This window comes from Sprattus sprattus (genome assembly GCF_963457725.1).
Source record: "Sprattus sprattus genome assembly, chromosome: 15".
NCBI classification, from domain to species: domain Eukaryota; kingdom Metazoa; phylum Chordata; class Actinopteri; order Clupeiformes; family Clupeidae; genus Sprattus; species Sprattus sprattus.
In genome coordinates, this window is record NC_137913.1 from 4,154,471 (window position 1) to 4,175,072 (window position 20,602).

General features: G+C 41.9%; 1 protein-coding gene across 1 annotated transcript; it reads right to left on the minus strand.

The window, feature by feature from the left end:
* Positions 1–12,321: 12,321 nt before the first annotated feature.
* LOC308375746 (E3 ubiquitin-protein ligase TRIM47-like) lies at positions 12,322–20,156 on the minus strand (the record flags this gene model as incomplete). The annotated part of the gene is made up of 4 exons (XM_080851924.1): positions 12,322–12,486; positions 12,870–12,959; positions 16,127–16,222; positions 19,563–20,156. The coding sequence occupies 4 exons, from the start codon at positions 20,154–20,156 to the stop codon at positions 12,322–12,324; spliced, it is 945 nt and encodes a 314-aa protein (XP_080708050.1).
* Positions 20,157–20,602: the final 446 nt, after the last annotated feature.

A 20,602-nucleotide genomic window follows, 5' to 3' on the forward strand; every position in this document is an offset into this window, starting at 1 on the left:
TCTCTGAGTGTAAAAAATGGAGCAAAACTGTTAAGGCTTGCTCTCTGTAGATGTATCTGGCATCCTCTGTAGAATCATGTAAACATAAAGCACCCCCATCAATAAGACACAGAACACAAATATATAGAATGTGTAGAACTCACTTTTCCCTTCCTCGTTTCAAACAGAAAGCAGAAACATTCTGGTTAACAGTTAGTGTAAGTGTCACATCATTAAGTCACCATGCGTAAGGAAGGGGCCAACCATGTAGTCAGCCAAAGGATCCTCATCAAGTAAATCATTGAGCTCAATTAACCAATATTTCCTTCGTCGATGAACTGAAATGGCCTGAAATCCTTGTACCGTCCACACAGCTGTCTAACCATAAACCACAATCTTCTCAGTACAAGACAGATCTGATCAATCTCCTCAGAACAACACAAATCTGATCTGGACTATCTCACCAAAGTCTGGAAGCCCACTTGTAATTTCGTGTGCAAGGATCAGAACCTTTCTGAAGTTCGAACCCTTACTGGACACGGCCTTGGTTGGATGAACTCCAACTATAGGGTGTTTTTCCTGGATAGCCTGTGCTGTTTCTGCTCTTTAAACAACTTGAAACAGTTGACACATCTGCTGTAGACTTGTCTAGACTACAAGCTTTACTCAAATAATACGACATCATGAACTGATGTTTCACTGCAAGAGACAGGGGAATGCTTCTGAAGCAGTTTAAGTGCAGTGCAACCTGCTTTAAAAAGCTGTGCTTCGCCTCGAAGAGCATAGTCCAAAGCCCAACGAGAGGACCAAACATCTTAATCATCTTTAGAAAATGATCTACAGTAAATAATGGTGCTTCGGAAGCAGCTTGATGTCAGGTAAAAGTTCTTGTATTTGATGGCTTTTGTGTGATGTCTGAAGACAACGTTTGGTTTAGATTAGAGGTGTCAAGCATTTAAAAAAAAAGATGTGATTGATATCAGGTGTTTTGTCTTTCATCACAGGTTTATTTATACAGCAGAAACATCATTTAAAGTCATGAGGCCAAGTGCACCAATACAAGAATTAAAAAAGAGAAAAGAAGTAAACCTAACCGGCTCCATCTATTCTCACCTATGCTCTGGGTCATAAGGGCTGACTGTGTGTGTGTGTGTGTGTGTGTGTGTGTGTGTGTGTGTGTGTGTGTGTGTGTGTGTGTGTGTGTGTGTGTGTGTGTGTGTGTTTTCTCACCTATGCTCTGGGTCATTAGGGCTGACTGTCTGTGTGTGTGTGTGTGTGTGTGTGTCATCAGGGCTGACTGTCTAAGCCATGACCAAGCCATTAGAAATCCCAAAGATGAGTGTGTGAGTGAATGTGATCTGAACTCTGGCCTTCTACAGCGTCTCTGACACAATGACTCTCCTGCACAGAGTTCCTGCCCTGTGTTCCACATACACGACTATTCTAGTTCTGGCCACTAGAGGGAGTTCAGTCTGTTTATTATTGTGTCTGAAATAGGAGCAGGATCTGAAGAGGAACAGCCTCCAGGACTGATCATTCCATCCAAACACTCACTCATCACCCTGTCCTTTCCTGCTGCTTTCATATGAGACTGCTGATATCAACTCAACCTCTCCACTCAACAGCCCAGTAGTACCATACAGATACACCCTCTCTACACAGCACCTGATTCAACCCATTAAATCTCTCTGGATGATCAGGATATGACATTTGAGTTCATTGAGTGTGTGGGTGTCGGTGTGTTTGTGTGTGAAAACTATTTGTAGTTGTTAAGTATTGTTGAGTAGTGTGGAGTGGTGTGTAGTACACAGTGTAGACTGTTTCGGTATAATTACTTGCATGTGACGTTAAGAAGTCTGGCCATCGTGAGAGGTCCCAACCCAGTAGCACCAGGAATGTAACATGTTGTCCTGCGTACGACTGAGATTATTACCTTGGAAGCCTGATAAAGTGCAGGACTGATGAATGACAATGAGAGGGAGAGTTGTGTGCTCACACCTATGCACTTTGTATGACACCATATAAGAAATACTGAAACAGTTGAATTTCACGTATTTATTTATCCATCCACCAAACATAAGAGTACATTAGGAAACATTTAATGCCAGTCTATAACTGTTTATTCCCCACTTTGCACCACAAAACATTTTCAAACTTACTGGTCTAATTATAATTATATGAATCAGGAAATACAGAAACATATTTAATTGGGGGTCAATTGTTGGATAATAACGGTCTCATTAGGATTTACTGCCATGGTACATCATATTGTGGTTGTCATATAAAACCAGATATCAGAACATGTATGCAATAACAGAGGGACTAAACACTTGGGAGAGTGAAGTTATGCAACACAGAGCTCACCAAAACCTTTCACACACAATGGCTTATTTCTGCTGTGGTGATGATACTGCATGTGTTACAGCAGAGGTCTCTCAGTACAGATATTGTAATAGCTGGGGTCCAGAGATGGGGGAATGGCTTCAGCCTGTTGTTGTCCCCGAGATCAAAGATTCTCAGGCCCAGCTGCTAGATCCTTATGTGTGAGTGATGTGTTAAATGATGTGCATTTAGATATGTCAGTCACAACAGCTTCACTGTTGATCCAGACCCTATTAAAAACCCAGGGTAGAGTGTGTGAGTGAATGTGGTCTGGACTCTGTGCAGGAGGGTCATTGTGTCAGAGATGCTGTAGAAGGCCAGAATTCCTGCCCTGTGATCCACATACACTCCTATTCTGGAGCTGGCCACTAGAGGGAGTTCAGTCCTTTTTTTATTGTGACAGAAATAGGATCTGCTGCTGTCAAGTCTCAGACTCCAGGACTGATCATTCATTCCAAACCTACTCTCACCGGGGTGTACTCTCCTGCTGATGCTTTTATATGAGACTGCTAAATAAATCCACACCCCACTCCACTCAACCTCCCAGTAGCAGCGTCCAGACACACCCTCTCTACACAGCACCTGAGACCACCCATCAAATCTCTCTGGATGATCAAGATATGACTGGAGCTCAGCTGTGCATTCCACCCTCCTGTTCCCCTCAGACAGATGGAGGTTTCTGTGTGCTGTGTTTGGATCCAGTGTGAAGTGACAGGAGTCTGATGGATGAGAAGACAGGACAAACTTAGGTATTTATATGTATTAGGTGTGTTTGTTAGGTGTGTGTGGTTGTTGTTGTTATTTTATATGAATCTTTGCGTGTGGGGGAAGTGAGATTTGTTTTTGTGTGTGATTCTGTACATGTTTGTGCAGGTGTACATGTGTGAATGTCTGTATTCAAAAATGAGTATGGCTTTGTGTGTGTGTGTGTGTGTGTGTGTGTGTGTGTGTGTGTGTGTGTGTGTGTGTGTGTGTGTGTGTGTGTGTGTGAGAGCATAAAAGACAGTGTGTGTTTGGCTGAAGGTAGCCCTTTTTTTGAATGAATGATGTGGAGTTTCTGTAAGTTCTTTGGTTTTTTAGATTTGATTTCTTTGTGTGAAATGAGTCCTTTGTATATAGGAGTGTGAAAGTGTTCAAGTGTCTTTGTATGTGAAAGTCTGCCATCTCCAAGCAGATGGGTCCCCCCTTATGTGCTGCAGTTCTGCTTAAAGGCGGCTGCTTGCTACAGCGTTGGGGGTTCACGGTTGCGCAAAATTTACTCGGTGCAGTTCATGCTCCAAAAGGTTGCGCGTGTTGTCATGAGCCTGCCATTTGCCTGGCAGATAGAAAGCTGTTTCCCTAACAGAAAGTCTGAAGCTTGAAGTTCTTTTCAAACCTTTGCTTGGGTAGCACTGTTAAACTGAGTAGACATGCAGAATATTTTAGTAACCTCATCCAGTGTTGCCAACTTTTCTGTGAGGAAAGTAGCTGTAAGCTCTCTGAAAAGTCGCCAGAAGTCGCTAGATGACGTAATCAACTAATTTGCATAATATGTAAATAAGCTGCGGATGCGCACAATATGCAATTCTGACGGGGTAAAGGCGGCTGCATGCTACAGCGTTGGGGGTTAACGGTTGCGCAAAATTTACTCGGTGCAGTTCATGCTCCCAAAGGTTGCGCGTGTTGTCATGAGCCTGCCATTTGCCTGGCAGATACAAAGCTGTTTCCCTAACAGAAAGTCTGAAGCTTGAAGTTCTTTTCAAACCTTTGCTTGGGTAGCACTGTTAAACTGAGCAGACATGCATACTACATTTGAGTAATCTCATCACGTAACATTCGTTTTCTAAAAACAATCACATAGTATTGCATGTTTAACTGTGGTAGAAAATACGTTAGCTTAATGCTAACGTATATGGAAAATCCTATAGACACCGCGCTAGGTATTAGCATCAAGTAATTCACGTTAATGTTTTTGTATGAGCCTGACATTTGCTCTGCAGATAGATAACAGGTTCCCTAACAGAAAGTCTGAAGCTTGAAGTTCTTTTCAAACCTTTACTTGGGAAGCACTGTAAAACTGAGTAGACATGCAGAATATTTTAGTAACCTCATCTCGTATCATTCGTTGATAGAATGCAGGCTGCGAGGCTCGCGTAAGGGCTTACGTAAAAAATGACGCAAGTCTAGAAAAAGGGGCCGACGCACGCAAGACGTAAGAAGTCGCGCAAGGGTCGCGCAAGGGGCTTGCGCGGCCTCTTGCGCTTGCGCTTACGCTTACGTAAGGAAGCATGAATCAGCCTTAACACTAATATTTTTCCCGCGAATACAAAGTTCTAATATGTTGCTGTTATTTCGTCAGACTGCGCTATGTGAGTGGAGAGGAGACCATGACAGCCCTCGCTGTTCTCAGCTCTCATGAGATCAGTTGTAACATGAACTGCAGAACAGGATATGTGAGATGCTTTTTCAGTGCTTTGTCAACACAAAAATCCACCAAATGACAAAAAAAAAAGTCGCTAGATTTTTTTTGTTTTGTTTGCTAAAAAAAAGTCGCCAAGGGGGTCTGAAAAGTCGCCAGATATAGAGACAAAGTCGCTAAGTTGGCAACACTGACCTCATCTCGTATCATTCGTTGATAGAATGCAGGCTGCGAGGCTCGCGTAAGGGCTTACGTAAAAAATGACGCAAGTCTAGAAAAAGGGGCCGACGCATGCAAGACGTAAGAAGTCGCGCAAGGGTCGCGCAAGGGGCTTGCGCGGCCTCTTGCGCTTGCGCTTACGCTTACGTAAAGGCTGATTCAAGGCTGATTCATGCTTCCTTACGTAAGCGTAAGCGCAAGCGCAAGAGGCCGCGCAAGCCTCTTGCGCGACCCTTGCGCGACTTCTTACGTCTTGCGTGCGTCGGCCCCTTTTTCTAGACTTGCGTCATTTTTTACGTAAGCCCTTACGCGAGCCTCGCAGCCTGCATTCTATCAACGAATGATACGAGATGAGGTTACTAAAATATTCTGCATGTCTACTCAGTTTTACAGTGCTTACCAAGTAAAGGTTTGAAAATAACTTCAAGCTTCAGACTTTCTGTTAGGGAACCTGTTATCTATCTGCAGAGCAAATGTCAGGCTCATACAAAAACATTAACGTGAATTACTTGATGCTAATACCTAGCGCGGTGTCTATAGGATTTTCCATATACGTTAGCATTAAGCTAACGTATTTTCTACCACAGTAAAACATGCAATACTATGTGATTGTTTTTAGAAAACGAATGTTACGAGATGAGATTACTCAAATGTAGTCTGCATGTCTGCTCAGTTTAACAGTGCTACCCAAGCAAAGGTTTGAAAAGAACTTCAAGCTTCAGACTTTCTGTTAGGGAAACAGCTTTCTATCTGCCAGGCAAATGGCAGGCTCATGACAACACGCGCAACCTTTGGGAGCATGAACTGCACCGAGTAAATTTTGCGCAACCGTTAACCCCCAACGCTGTAGCATGCAGCCGCCTTCATGCTTCCTTACGTAAGCGTAAGCGCAAGAGGCCGCGCAAGCCCCTTGCGCGACCCTTGCGCGACTTCTTACGTCTTGCGTGCGTCGGCCCCTTTTTCTATACTTGCGTCATTTTTTACGTAAGCCCTTACGCGAGCCTCGCAGCCTGCATTCTATCAACGAATGATACGAGATGAGGTTACTAAAATATTCTGCATGTCTACTCAGTTTTACAGTGCTTACCAAGTAAAGGTTTGAAAATAACTTCAAGCTTCAGACTTTCTGTTAGGGAACCTGTTATCTATCTGCAGAGCAAATGTCAGGCTCATACAAAAACATTAACGTGAATTACTTGATGCTAATACCTAGCGCGGTGTCTATAGGATTTTCCATATACGTTAGCATTAAGCTAACGTATTTTCTACCACAGTAAAACATGCAATACTATGTGATTGTTTTTAGAAAACGAATGTTACGAGATGAGATTACTCAAATGTAGTCTGCATGTCTGCTCAGTTTAACAGTGCTACCCAAGCAAAGGTTTGAAAAGAACTTCAAGCTTCAGACTTTCTGTTAGGGAAACAGCTTTCTATCTGCCAGGCAAATGGCAGGCTCATGACAACACGCGCAACCTTTGGGAGCATGAACTGCACCGAGTAAATTTTGCGCAACCGTTAACCCCCAACGCTGTAGCATGCAGCCGCCTTCATGCTTCCTTACGTAAGCGTAAGCGCAAGAGGCCGCGCAAGCCCCTTGCGCGACCCTTGCGCGACTTCTTACGTCTTGCGTGCGTCGGCCCCTTTTTCTAGACTTGCGTCATTTTTTGCGTAAGCCCTTACGCGAGCCTCGCAGCCTGCATTCTATCAACGAATGATACGAGATGAGGTTACTAAAATATTCTGCATGTCTACTCAGTTTTACAGTGCTTCCCAAGTAAAGGTTTGAAAATAACTTCAAGCTTCAAACTTTCTGTTAGGGAACCTGTTATCTATCCGCAGAGCAAATGTCAGGCTCATACAAAAACATTAACGTGAATTACTTGATGCTAATACCTAGCGCGATGTCTATAGGATTTTCCATATACGTTAGCATTAAGCTAACGTATTTTCTACCACAGTAAAACATGCAATACTATGTGATTGTTTTTAGAAAACGAATGTTACGAGATGAGATTACTCAAATGTAGTCTGCATGTCTGCTCAGTTTAACAGTGCTACCCAAGCAAAGGTTTGAAAAGAACTTTCAAGGGAAACAGCTTTCTATCTGCCAGGCAAATGGCAGGCTCATGACAACACGCGCAACCTTTGGGAGCATGAACTGCACCGAGTAAATTTTGCGCAACCGGTAACCCCCAACGCTGTAGCATGCAGCTGCCTTAAGGCTGATTCATGCTTCCTTACGTAAGCGTAAGCGCAAGCGCAAGAGGCCGCGCAAGCCCCTTGCGCGACCCTTGCGCGACTTCTTACGTCTTGCGTGCGTCGGCCCCTTTTTCTAGACTTGCGTCATTTTTTACGTAAGCCCTTACGCGAGCCTCGCAGCCTGCATTCTATCAACGAATGATACGAGATGAGGTTACTAAAATATTCTGCATGTCTACTCAGTCTTACAGTGCTTCCCAAGTAAAGGTTTGAAAAGAACTTCAAGCTTCAGACTTTCTGTTAGGGAACCTGTTATCTATCTGCAGAGCAAATGTCAGGCTCATACAAAAACATTAACATGAATTACTTGATGCTAATACCTAGCGCGGTGTCTATAGGATTTTCCATATACGTTAGCATTAAGCTAACGTATTTTCTACCACAGTTAAACATGCAATACTATGTGATTGTTTTTAGAAAACGAATGTTACGTGATGAGATTACTCAAATGTAGTCTGCATGTCTGCTCAGTTTAACAGTGCTACCCAAGCAAAGGTTTGAAAAGAACTTCAAGCTTCAGACTTTCTGTTAGGGAAACAGCTTTCTTTCTGCCAGGCAAATGGCAGGCTCATGACAACACGCGCAACCTTTGGGAGCATGAACTGCACCGAGTAAATTTTGCGCAACCGTTAACCCCCAACGCTGTAGCATGCAGCCGCCTTTAAGGAAGCATGAATCAGCCTTCAACAAAAACATTAACGTGAATTACTTGATGCTAATACCTAGCGCGGTGTCTATAGGATTTCCCATATACGTTAGCATTAAGCTAACGTATTTTCTACCACAGTAAAACATGCAATACTATGTGATTGTTTTTAGAAAACGAATGTTACGTGATGACATTAGTCAAATGTAGTCTGCATGTCTGCTCAGTTTAACAGTGCTACCCAAGCAAAGGTTTGAAAAGAACTTCAAGCTTCAGACTTTCTGTTAGGGAAACAGCTTTCTATCTGCCAGGCAAATGGCAGGCTCATGACAACACGCGCAACCTTTGGGAGCATGAACTGCACTGAGTAAATTTTGCGCAACAATTAACCCCAACGCTGAACCAAGCAGCCGCCTTGAGGGTGTAAATGTTCCAGTGGCTGTATATTCAAAAGCATGTATGTGTGTGTGTGTCTTTGTGTGTATATGTGTGTGTCTGGGTGTGTGTTGCTGTGCGTGATGTTACACATGTTTACATGATGAATGTAGGTTTGAATTTGTATATGGGTTTGCTACTATGATCATGATTCTATGCATGTGAGTGTATCCCTGTGTGCGATGTGTGTGTGAACGTTGTGTGTATGTATGTGTGGTAGCTTGCATGTCTTAATGTCCAACTTACACTGTGAGAACTCCTCTCTGGACACTGGTTCAGGAAGAACAGGGTGGACTTCAGACACTGAGACAGAAAACATCACATTACAGCCCATTAACCTGAGTGAAAAACTCATTCATAAACATCACAGCAAGCTAATTTTTCAATCACATATGCTCATATATGGGCCATTCTACCGAATTGGTGCAAAGTCAGGTCGGAAATATTTGGATTTTTTTTATGTTTTATTCCCAAAACTTTGTCCGTATGTATATTGTACCATATCTAAAGTACACTTATCTAGTAAAAGAACAGTCAATTTTTATATTGTATTTTCAGAATGTGTTGGAATGTTTTTCCTCTTCCAAAAATTGTCACTACCGAAACATCACATTTACTATAGTAAAAAAGTATTATTATTGACCTGTTCAGATTGTGTTTCCTTCCCTTCTCTGAAGAGTATTTTTACAAATATTTCTTGAAGGTTTTCACAATGAAATCCATAAAAATGAATTTTTTACCAAATTTTCAAGTTCAATTTATACAATTCATCAAAATCTAAGTGCAATATTTCTTTGTAAAATGCTAAATACTGATCATATTGATTCCAGAGTTGTTCATTGATGAAATTGAACATACATTAATCCAATCAGTATCATAACATTTTAGTTGATTACTCAATATACTTAATTTTTTACAAAACATCCTGTGTTTCGGTAGTGCTGCACTGTTTCGGTAGTGACATCCAGTGTTTCGGTAGTGACTGCACTGTTGGATGGATGTTCATTTCTCTCCAAAAATCTTCCAAAAGGTGCTCTGGGCCGCCCTTTAGTCCACACAACACATTTATTTAAAAATTATGGGATTGAACTACTTACCAATTCATTTTGTCACTACTGAAATCATCAGGTCACTACCATATGTTTCGGTAGTGACTGTTTCGGTAGTGACAATTCTAGCTAACTTTAAGCATAAATAAAGAATTCTAACAAGCACACGGCATGCAAACACATCTTTGAAGAGGTGAACACACATACAAACATAAGATTTTCCATGAAACCCCAAAAGGTTTACTTAATTGAAGAAAACATGCGTTTCGGTAGTGACAATTCTTAAGGTTACACGTCGATTTTCAGACTTTGGAACACATTTATATAAAAACTATGGGATTTAGCTACTTACCATTCAACCATGAGGGTCAGAGATGCAGTGTCACTGCATGGTCAAAAATGCAGAGTCGTGGCTAAAACACAGGCTCAGCAAATGGACTAAAACTCTTGTGTTTCGGTAGTGACATGAAAACTAGGGACATGATTTTTTGAGTATAGAAAATTGATTTAAAAATTAAACCCACAATACATCTAAATATTCCAAGTTCTGTTTCAACCCAATCATAACGATCTTTGAAATTAAATCATTGAAAAAAATCAAAAAAAATTGAAAAGTGTTATTTAAAGGCATTGAAATTTAGATGTCAGGGTTGGGGACAGCTACTTCCCAATAGAAAGTACCCTATAAATGATGATTTTGTATATATTTAGCTTATCACTATCTCATGTAATGCATTGGGTTTATATAGACCATAACATTTTCTAATTAAATATCTATGCCTAAATACCTAATTGTTTTGTAAATAGTTTTTATTGTTGAGGGACTGCATATTACACGAATTCGGTAGAATGGCCCATATAAAGAATGCCAACTCTCCAGTAGTGTTCGTATTTTTTTTTTGTCTCAGAGTGTTCACAAATCTGTTGGATCCACAATATAATTGTTTTTTTTAATACAACCAAAATAATTGATTTAAAAAATAAATTAAAAAACATTACAGAAATGTTGACTTGTACCATGTACACTAACGCACTAAACACATTTACAAGTGAGCTAATCTTTTGATACTTTTCCATTGCTTTGTAACAACCGTACTAATCTGGCCAGGGGCTCTGCCACTCTGTGCTACGCTGTTGCCTGTTTTGTCTATCCTACAGGGGTGGTGCCTAGGAGATAATGGGCTGGACTATATAAGAGCTGAGGTTTGCAATGGACGGTCTCTCTCGTCTCTCGTCTGGCTGACACCTTTGGCGGATGCATTGCTGCTCCGTTTCAGTCTGGTTTGATCCAGTGGTGAGAGCCTGGGGAGAGCCTTCCTGACCGCCAAACTCCTTACTGGATGCTTCCTTCATCTTGTTGCGTTCTACACTTTTGTTTAATACCTTACTGACCCTTGAACACATTGCACGACACTTTCCTTTTAAGTCATTATACTGATTGTTTATATTTATGTAAATAAAACCTTTTACTACTAAATTACTACGGTGTGGTCTACCCATTCTATGTCAGGGCTGCCTCGAGCAGTCATGACAGCTTTAATACAAAATGCATTCAGTGACCACTTTTTCCAAAAATGACCTGTCTGAGTCAATGTTCACCACCTGCAAAACACTATGCAACTCCAACAAATTTTGCAGCCATTTAGAAAATCTGTTCAAAACAGTTAACTTTCAGTTCAAAACCGGATAAAATTTAGATCACTGTAGATGGAAATATGTGGTATTTTGACAGAGGATACCAGGACACTTCTTGTGGTAGGCTAATGTGTTGTTATTTCACTGTGCTGCAAATTAAACCTGTCTACTCACTGTTATTGGTACTATAGTTTACCACAGAAAAGGTAGCATAGAGTTGTCTGGAAGCATATAGCTGAATTTTATCAAATCGGATAGAATTTACTTAAATGCAGTTTCTCAAAAAAACACAAGATGCCCCACGAGGCTGCTCCATGTTAGAAGTGTTAAGGGCTGAATTTGTGAGAAATTGTTGGTGATTGTTTTGACATCAACTCTAAAGACATTCTCGGATTTAAATAATTATAATAATAGAAAAATACGAGAACATTTGTATCATTACCAATTACGTTTCACATTTATAGTCATGATTCAGAGATCAAGATTTCCTTACCTAATCAATGGATAAATAAGGCTTAGGGCATTTTACCACATGATTAATATCAAGGCCTTTATTTCCAACTCTGGAGCCCAACCACACCTCAATGCCTTCTATGACTCGCAACTGAAAGAGGGTTTTATTGAGATCGGATTATATCAGTAATGAGAGACATGGAAACTATTATTTCTGTGCTAGACCCCTGATGTACAGGCTTAGAGGCTGTTAGAGACAGTCAGTAATGACTTACTCTCTGGTGGCATCCACTCCTTACTGTTTGTTCTTCTGAGAGCTGGGAGCTCAGGATCAGCATCTAGTATCCCAACACAGAGAGACACTCATTCACCCAAGATCTGAAGACCAGACTCACACATTCATTTTCACACACTGACTAAGCCCATATACTTTAAGCTGGCTTCCTCTTTGGGTGTTTTGTTTACTTCAATGTTTGTTCTTAGATATAACATAAAAGTCATTGGGGTCCAGGAATGTCACCTAAACCCTCTTTAAAACATGTTTACTGATGTGTCTAATGCTTCAGCCCAAACTGAGATCAAATTTGAAATGCAGTTTAAACTCAAAGTGTAAATGCTAATACAGACAAATTAAAACACCATATTTCATCAGACGGCTTCAGCAAACTAGAACTCAGAGGGCTACAATACTGATCAGGGTAATAACTAATGATAACAATACTGTGTGTGTGTGTGTGTGTGTGTGTGTGTGTGTGTGCGTGTGCGTGCGTGCGTGCGTGCGTGCGTGTGTGTGTCTGGATGATCTGGCCTTGTCTTCTCAAACTATGAAATTAGGAATTCATCACATAGTCAGTTCTACAGTTTCATCCACCTGCTGCAGATATCCTGACTTCTTCCTTCCTGAAGATGTCATCAAGTTTCTCCTCCTGTTCCTTCACTCCAGATTCCTTCACAGCCTCAAAAGAGAAGCTTTGGTTGAAGGTCATGCTGGGCGAGGAGCGAGGAGAGTCTCTGGTTGATGGGAAATTCTACAGAGAGAAATAAATAAAAGGTGAGGCAGACCTCCTGAATATTCTGTCATGACTGTGTTTTCCCAAAGGCTGCAGACATGATGAGTGAATTCAGTTGGTTTAGTTTAGTGTATTTGCATTCGTGTGTTAAGGTATGTGAATATATTAGACAGAAGTTAAAACATTACAATGTTTTTTATTTTCTCATCATATAAATTAAAGATCTAGAAAGTATGCACTTTTACTCTAAACTCACATGGATGCTTTATTTCAAATGATGTTACCTTGAGGAAATGGATGTGATCCTCTGTGTGTGAAAGCTGCTCCAGCTCAGCATCTCTCCTCTTCAGCTCAGCAATCTCCTGCTCCAGTCGCTTCAGGAGTCCTTCAGCCCGATTCACCTCAGCCTTCTCCTGGTCTCTGATCAGCTTTTTCACCTCAATGGCGCGGATCATCTCAGTTAAGCTCCTCTCACTGTCCTCCACTGCTGTCTGTGCAGAGCTCGGTTAGGAGACATACAAAGAGGAGGGGGACAGGAGACCCACAGAGGTAAGTGAAGGAGCAAACTCACTCGTTGTGTGACTGGCTCTTCTTGATCAAATGACCAAGGGCAAATCCTGCCAAACTATGTCTTTCTGTGATGGTCTGTATCATGTATATGTGGTAGGGTGTCGTTACACCTACACTCCCTGCTTTAACATTCAATCAGCGTCAAACTAGCTTCAGCCTAGTCCAGGGGTGCCCAAATTCATTTTTGTCAGGGGCCACATATTACTTGGAGTGGAGGGCCGAGGGCCAAAACCAAAGTTTCATGTTAGGTCACGCGCCCAATACATTTAAATGATTTTCATATTTGTACCCAATTGCCATTAACATTAATATAAATACCTGCAAACTCAGAATAAGGTGACAAACAAAACCCTGTAGGAGATTAAGTATTCTGGTATACTCCAAGAAGAAAATAATTGGGAAAGATAACATTTGCTTCAGGTAAAAAAAAGAAACATTTATTAACATATCATACTTATTTAATATAATCTTTTTAGGACATACACAGGGATGTTATGACGATGCATGACGGTGTCTGTAACCACACCCCTTCCCCTGTTGAGGTGATTTCCTGATTAGCCGGGTAGGTGTTTGCTCGCTGGCGAGTGGCATAACTTTTACTTATTACTTTTGGGCTTACCATTTCATGTTTGTTCTGTAGCTCTGTACTCAAAGCCTTCCGTCTGCTGCTCGCCTTGGGTAGGTCCTTATCCCTGCATGTTCAGGTATGACTTTCATCTTCCTACTAAATTAACGCCGGAAAATGAGTAGCTTCTCTCATACTGGCTCTAATAGGCGCATATGTTTATAGTGAGGAACCGTACTTCGCCGGAATCGCCGCTGACCTCGCCGTTCCAGTTGTGAATGTTAAGCCTCATCTGCTTAGCCAGTGAGACTCCGTGACCGTGCTGAAGGGCCTGAGCACAAAGGTGCTGCTGTTTTGTTTAGCGTTTAGCTTGACCAGTGGCGTTTCTACATTAGGGGCAGGGGCAGTGCCACACCAGATGGCCCTGTTGAGCAGAAAGCTCAATACATTCGTACTTCGCGGCGAACTATATACATTATTTATATGCAAAGTAGGGAATATTTGTGTGAATAACCTTAAAGACATGAATGAATGTTTATATGTCTATGGTGCTTGCTCTGTGCAACGTTTCCGGTTTCCTGTGGGGCAATGGCCCACGCTGCCCCACAGGCCAAAGTTAACATTGAGCCGTGGGGCAGTTTCAAATTTGCCCCATGTAATCTGCAAGGCAACTAGAATGGAATAATGCAAAACCTGCGAGAACTGTACCCTGAGACTAAGAGAAAAAAAACAAAGTCAAAGATCATATCAGACAGACCAATGCCAGTAACATTACTGCTAGATAGCTATCTTTAGTTGTTGAGTATTTTGGAAGTGTTTTAATTCAGACTACAATGAATAATGTAGACTATTTGTTGAGGGTGCAATTTAATACAGTTTCGTTTGAAGAGAAATCCGAAATTAAACGTTTTTGGCCATTCTAAATGCAGCCTGGTGAGAAAGCAACTTGAACTTTCAAGACGGAATGGTATAACAGAAAGACATGGCTAACTGCTAGCACATCAAAACGAGCACTGTTCTGGTGGTACTAGGGTTGTGCCGATGGACGATATCATCGTCCATCGTCATTTTTGACCCACCATCACGATGGATGGTAACCATCGTGATGCCACTCCCCCCCCCCCCCCCCCCATATGAATTAAAGTCAGGCATGAAAATGAAATAGGCTACTGCTACAATATGCCAATATTGGCTTATTTAGGGCCAATTGTTTTCCGCATAAAAAAAAAACAGCCGTAAAATGCCTTTCCGCACGTTAACTGTATGAAAACTTTCTGTTGATAGTGATGTTGCCTAGCAACGTCGTCTGCGTACCGGCTGCAGCTCCCTTAGGATAGTGACAGTTCAGTTTGTCGCCAAGTAGTTGACCGTACTGTGCCTTATACATTTCCAATGCTTCTTGTTCGACCTGTATGTGAGGCATTATGTGCATACCTAATGAAAGTAAGGGTTTTCATGAAGTTGCTAATGTGATAGATTGTGTATTAAATTAAATACCAAATTTTGGGCTACCTGCGAGTGCTATCAGTAGTAATTAGCATGCTAAGCGGAGATTTAGCTATGTTCTGTTCTTATGTTGATACGCTGTAATAAAGATGGTTCAATCCTGTTAAGATTTCGACTGGATGAGATATGAATGAGATCCATGTTGCCTAGTGTAATGTCCACTATTATATTTATCTATATGTATAACTAAGCCTGCTCCTGCGTCGGGAAACTTGCTCATTGTCAACAGAAATATGACGTTCAACTTTAGCGAAAGCATTAACTTCAGCGCAATGGCTACAAAATAGAATAGACACGAAGGTGTTGATATAAACAGTACAACCCACCCTTACCACTACCCCCCCCCCCCCCCCCCCGACGACATGTGTACGATATCATCGTCCATCACGATGTTTCAATGTAAACATCGTCTTCTGTCAAATAAGGAGACATCGCCCAACCCTAGGTGGTACTAATTGGTACTAATGCAGACTCAGTTCGGATGGATTTAAAGACCTGGAGAATCTGGCAGAAAGCTGAAAAACACATATCAATTGCGCCCTGAAATTTGGGCAGGTCAACATCATGGCACAGCTAGAAAGTGCATATCAGCGGAACATTTTTGAACATAACAAACAGACGGAGGAGAATCGTTATGTACTGGGGAGGCTGAGTACCTTTCTAACTGGTGAGTCTTGTTTGCAGGTTATTTCAAAATCCACCTCTTTACTCCCACTACCCTTTCCCTCAGTTATTAATAAACATTCTTGAACTGGAGTCCCCATCTGTCGCCTTGTGCATTCGAACCTGTGTTTACCTTTGTGTTCAAACTGAGAGTAAAAGTATAAAAAACAGTATACTGAATAAGTATTCCCTGGGGCTTATTGGTATAAATTTTCCCTGGGGTGGCGTCGTCGGACTATTATTTTGGGTATGACCAGGGTCTTCCCCTCTACTGCCCTCACTACATAGCAGCATAATGGTGATAACTCAATAACAAGTGATTGCTGAGTCAGCTGTTTTGTGGTCTGTACTCACCTTGAGAGTCTCCACATTCTTCCTCAACTCCTGCAGCTCCTTCTCTCTCTCCTGGATTCCCTGCTTGGCTCTCCTCTGGGTCTGCCCCAACTGCCTCTGTTTAAAAAATTAAAAACAAGCTGCCTCTTCACTGTATCATCGGTGCATTGTTTAAAGCAATAATGGTCAAACTATCACACGACAACTGAACATTCATAAGCAAAAACCTTCATGTACTTTAAGTCTTTTCCAGAGATTTAATGACACATTGAAGCAGTTGTCATCATCAAGTGAAAATCAGGCTAAAGCCATGAGCTATGTTCAAGAGATGTCATATGGGGAGGTTGGATAAAGGTGTGTCTGGTTTTTGTAGTGTAGAGTGTTTTATTTTGATTTTATGTTTGGGTTGCCGTTTGCCTTTCACTCAAGGAGCAAAATATCTGCCCAGATTTGCACCACTATAAGCACGTGCCAACCTCACAGTTTTGGCAAAACAATACACACAGTGGTTTGCAAAACACTAAACATACTTGAATACATTAGACACAGAATTATATCAAGATGTCACTTCATGCAATTCCAAATCACTGACTGTCAAATTACCAAACCTATGAGCCAATGGTAAAACACAGCCATCAAGTGCGCAAACACATGATGGCTTAATTGTAAACGCACCAAACAAGTTTAAGCACTATATAAATGCAGAAGGTGAGTTCATATGTCTTCAACACAAAATGGAAGGAGTAAGAAGAAGGAGATAAGGGTGTGAGGGGGAATCCACGGAGGAGAAGGAGGAAGGCCATACTAGAGGCTGAGTTGGAGGTAGAGGAAGAGGACTACCTGAAGCAGGTGGAAAATGTGCTCAAAGAAGAAGAGGACAAAAGGAGGAATGGGGCCCATATTCACAGAGAGAGAGATCATAAACATGGTTTTGGCCAATAATGGAAAAATAGTATCCCCTATTAGGAAAATTCCCCTGGGTTGCAAGTCACCCATTGTGGTGTCTTTTAGAAGACAGGTTTATATTGTCCTGAAAAATAGACAGGCTGACCTCGAACTTATGTTAAAACTTAAAGTTGATGGTTTCGACTATGTCGTGTTTGCTACATCAGACTCTATGATGAAGTGTTATAGGTGTGGGGTAATAGGGCACCTGGCGAGAGCCTGTCCGGAAAAAGGGGAGGAATCTGCCAAGGATCGAGATCAGGGTGCCGATCGGAATGAGTCGACTGCAGCTGGATCTACGGATATCCCTGCTAACTGTCCCGTATCGGATCCACCTGCACCTGATTCCCTTTTGACAGACGTCCCTGCGGCTGGCCCTGTTGTGTCGGACCGCCTTGCGCCTCTGGCTGGTGAGCCGGCCGCGGTGGGTTTGTTGTGGCTGAGCCTGTCGTTACTCAACCTGTGGTGTTTGACCTGGCGGTGAATGAGGCTGCTGTGGCGGGTTGTGAGGTGGCTGAGCTCATTTCGCTTGAGTCAGTCAGAGACTCTTCTGGTCCTCGTGAAGAAATGACTGAAAGATCAACGTCGGGTGTGGAGTCAGAGACGGAAACGGAGACAACTTTCAAACTACCTACAGCTGTATAGAGAAAATTGCCGAACAGGAAGAAACCGAATACAATTAAGAGAGCTGGTTGGACTCAATCTGATGAGGAGTAGGCCTACTCATCTGATTCCAGCCTGTCAGGGCACTCATCCGATTCCAACTGGTCAGCTTGTTTGCAGACCGACAGCCTGTCCGTTGTTTACAAAGCGGAAGAAATTAGTATGTTTCTACAAGACACATATGGGATGAAGGGGGTGCGTGTGGAAGATTATTTCAATAATTAGGTGCAGTTTATAAATGATGTTAATTGTATAATTAAAGCTGGAGCCTTTGACGAACTCGAAGTATATCGACTTAAGAAAAAAGTCAGCGTGCTACACAGACAGCCCAAGGCGCAGTTGAGTGCCCTCACATCGGTCGTGAGTCCCGCAGTGGGCGACAGGGGTCCATTAGAGGGAACCGATAAAGTACTGTTTCATGAATGTTTAGGTTTTACTAGAAGGTATTTATTGAAGTCGGGAATTGTTGATTTTCATTTTTTTGTGGGTTGATGGGTGCAGTTGAGGTTTTTGATGATGTGTGGTGCTGTCATGGAACTCATTGTTTTAGGCTCCATGACACATTTTCTTTTTGCTCCTTTGGTGGAGTAGCCTAGTTTATGCTTATTTATGTTTGTTTTGTTGTTTCATGAGGAACTGTGTATGAGAGGTGCTTGATTGTGGTACCAATAAAGTTTTTTTTTTATAAAATCTAAAATATCTCTCTTTCTTTCTCTCTCTCTTTCTTTCTTACTTCCTTCCTTTCTTTCTTTCTCTCTCTCACTCTCTCTCTGCATGCTTGGATAGGCCAACATAGAGAGGTTGCGATGCAGTGTAGTGGATGCTGACAGACTGAACAGGAATTCTACTGTGATAGAATAGAGATAGACTACATTGGGTTGGGCCACAGACTGCTGTACATGGAATATGGATAGATCTGTGTAACGGTGTACCTTTTGTTTTAGAAAGCAGAGTTTTAGGTGAAAATTCACCCTAGTTACCTCAGGACTCCGGAGCTGCATGTAAGTATATTTATTAGACAAACAACAACAACAATTGCAATCGGGCTCCCCTCCCAGCACAAGGCTGAAAGTGAAGGAATGATAAACCCATCGCACAAGGTTTATATAGTCAGAAGTTTAGCTTTCAGCAGTGATAACCACGTGGTGGATTTCTCACGTCTGAGGGTCCCTGTCTTGCAAGGATGGCAGTTTTGCACAAGGTCGGAAGAAGCACAGTTCGATCCTCCTTATAGCCTCTGGTCTAAACATGTTCTTGTATGCAGACTAAGTGGCAGCTAATAATCTTAGTTACACACATACCGAAAAGCCATGTTCCTGCTAACATAAGCACATGATTCAGATAAGGTAATTAATAATACAAGGCACTTGATTATGATATTGTTAAGTCATTAACAGTGTTTGGAAATGATCTCTATCACAGAGTTTGTAATACATTTTTTTTTTTTTTTAAGTAATCGGAACTCTGTTGGCTGGATGATACGGTTGTTTTGCTCCCAACAAAGCAAAAACCTGTACACACCTGTCGTTGGATCTACACTGCCTCTTCAAACTGGGTGGCGAAGTGGGATCTACACTGCCACTCCCTGTTACAGGAGCACTGGTATTAAAAAGCAACAGCTTGTCAAGATGACTCAGAACCTGTAGAACCTGTTTTTACTCAACACTGGATCTTGCACCTGATAAACATTTCCTGATTCTTCCTTTTTGTAATGGGCAAAGTCATTGCAGAAATGGCCAGACTTAAAGACTGGTGAGATAGTATTCTTGTAGTTATAGTATTAAATTCAGTTAGTATGTATAAGAGCCCTTATAGAAATGTTGGACACACATGTAGCGCCAGTACTGACCTGTTTGTCTGTCCGTTCTGCTGCAACAGTGACTGTGTCATGGCCTTTATGTTCATCCATCGTGCACACATAGCAGATACAACTCTGATCGGTTCGACAAAATATTTCAAAAACCTTCTTATGATCAGAGCAGATCATGTCCTGTAGCTGGCTTGTGGCATCAACCACCTTGTGTTTTTGTCCTAGGTTCAGGTCATTGTGAGCTTCGAAGTGAGTTTCACAGTAAGACAACAGACAATCCAGACAGGACTTGACAGCTTTGAGTTTTCTTCCAGTGCAGACGTCACACTCCACATCTCCAGGTCCGGCATTAAAGGGAGGAATAGGAGAAGATTGGATTCTGGTCTTCCTAAATGTCTCCACCATTTCAGCAATCAGAGTATTTCTTTTGAGTGTAGGTCTGGGAGTGAAGGTGTCACTGCACAGGGGGCAGCTGTAGACCCCTCTCTGATCATCCTGATCCCAGCAGCAGCCCTCAATGCACCTCATGCAGAAATTATGTCCACAGGGAATAGTCACTGGATCCTTCAGCAAATCTAGACAGATTGGACAAGTGAAGGAGTCGTCTTCTTTCTTGAAAAAAGCCTCTGCCATTTTGTTTGCTTTCTCTCACAACCAAAATCACAAGCACACTGAGATAAAGATCTGCCAACTGATACTTAAGTTGCCTTTCCCCCAGAACATGGTGTGCTGAGGAGTGGCTTCGTAGTTGTCGTTTTGCGTCGTCTTTTAAGATCAGATGGAGGCGGGGAAATATGTGTGTTCGTGTGTTTGTGTGCATATGTTTGCGTGTGTTTGTGTGTGTGTGTTACACCCCTGAAATAATAACAAGCTGTTGTTTCCTCATTGAGAGCATTTACTCTGTGGTTAATCCTCCAGGCCAAATTCCTTTAAACCAGCTCTACCTGAATCACAGCAGTAGAGAAACAAAACAGCGGAGATGCAGAATGTACACAAGTCAAGTCAAGTCAAGTGTACTTTATTGTCAGAAATCTATGTAACAGGGTTAACACAGAGGTTTGAAATTGCGTTTGACCAGT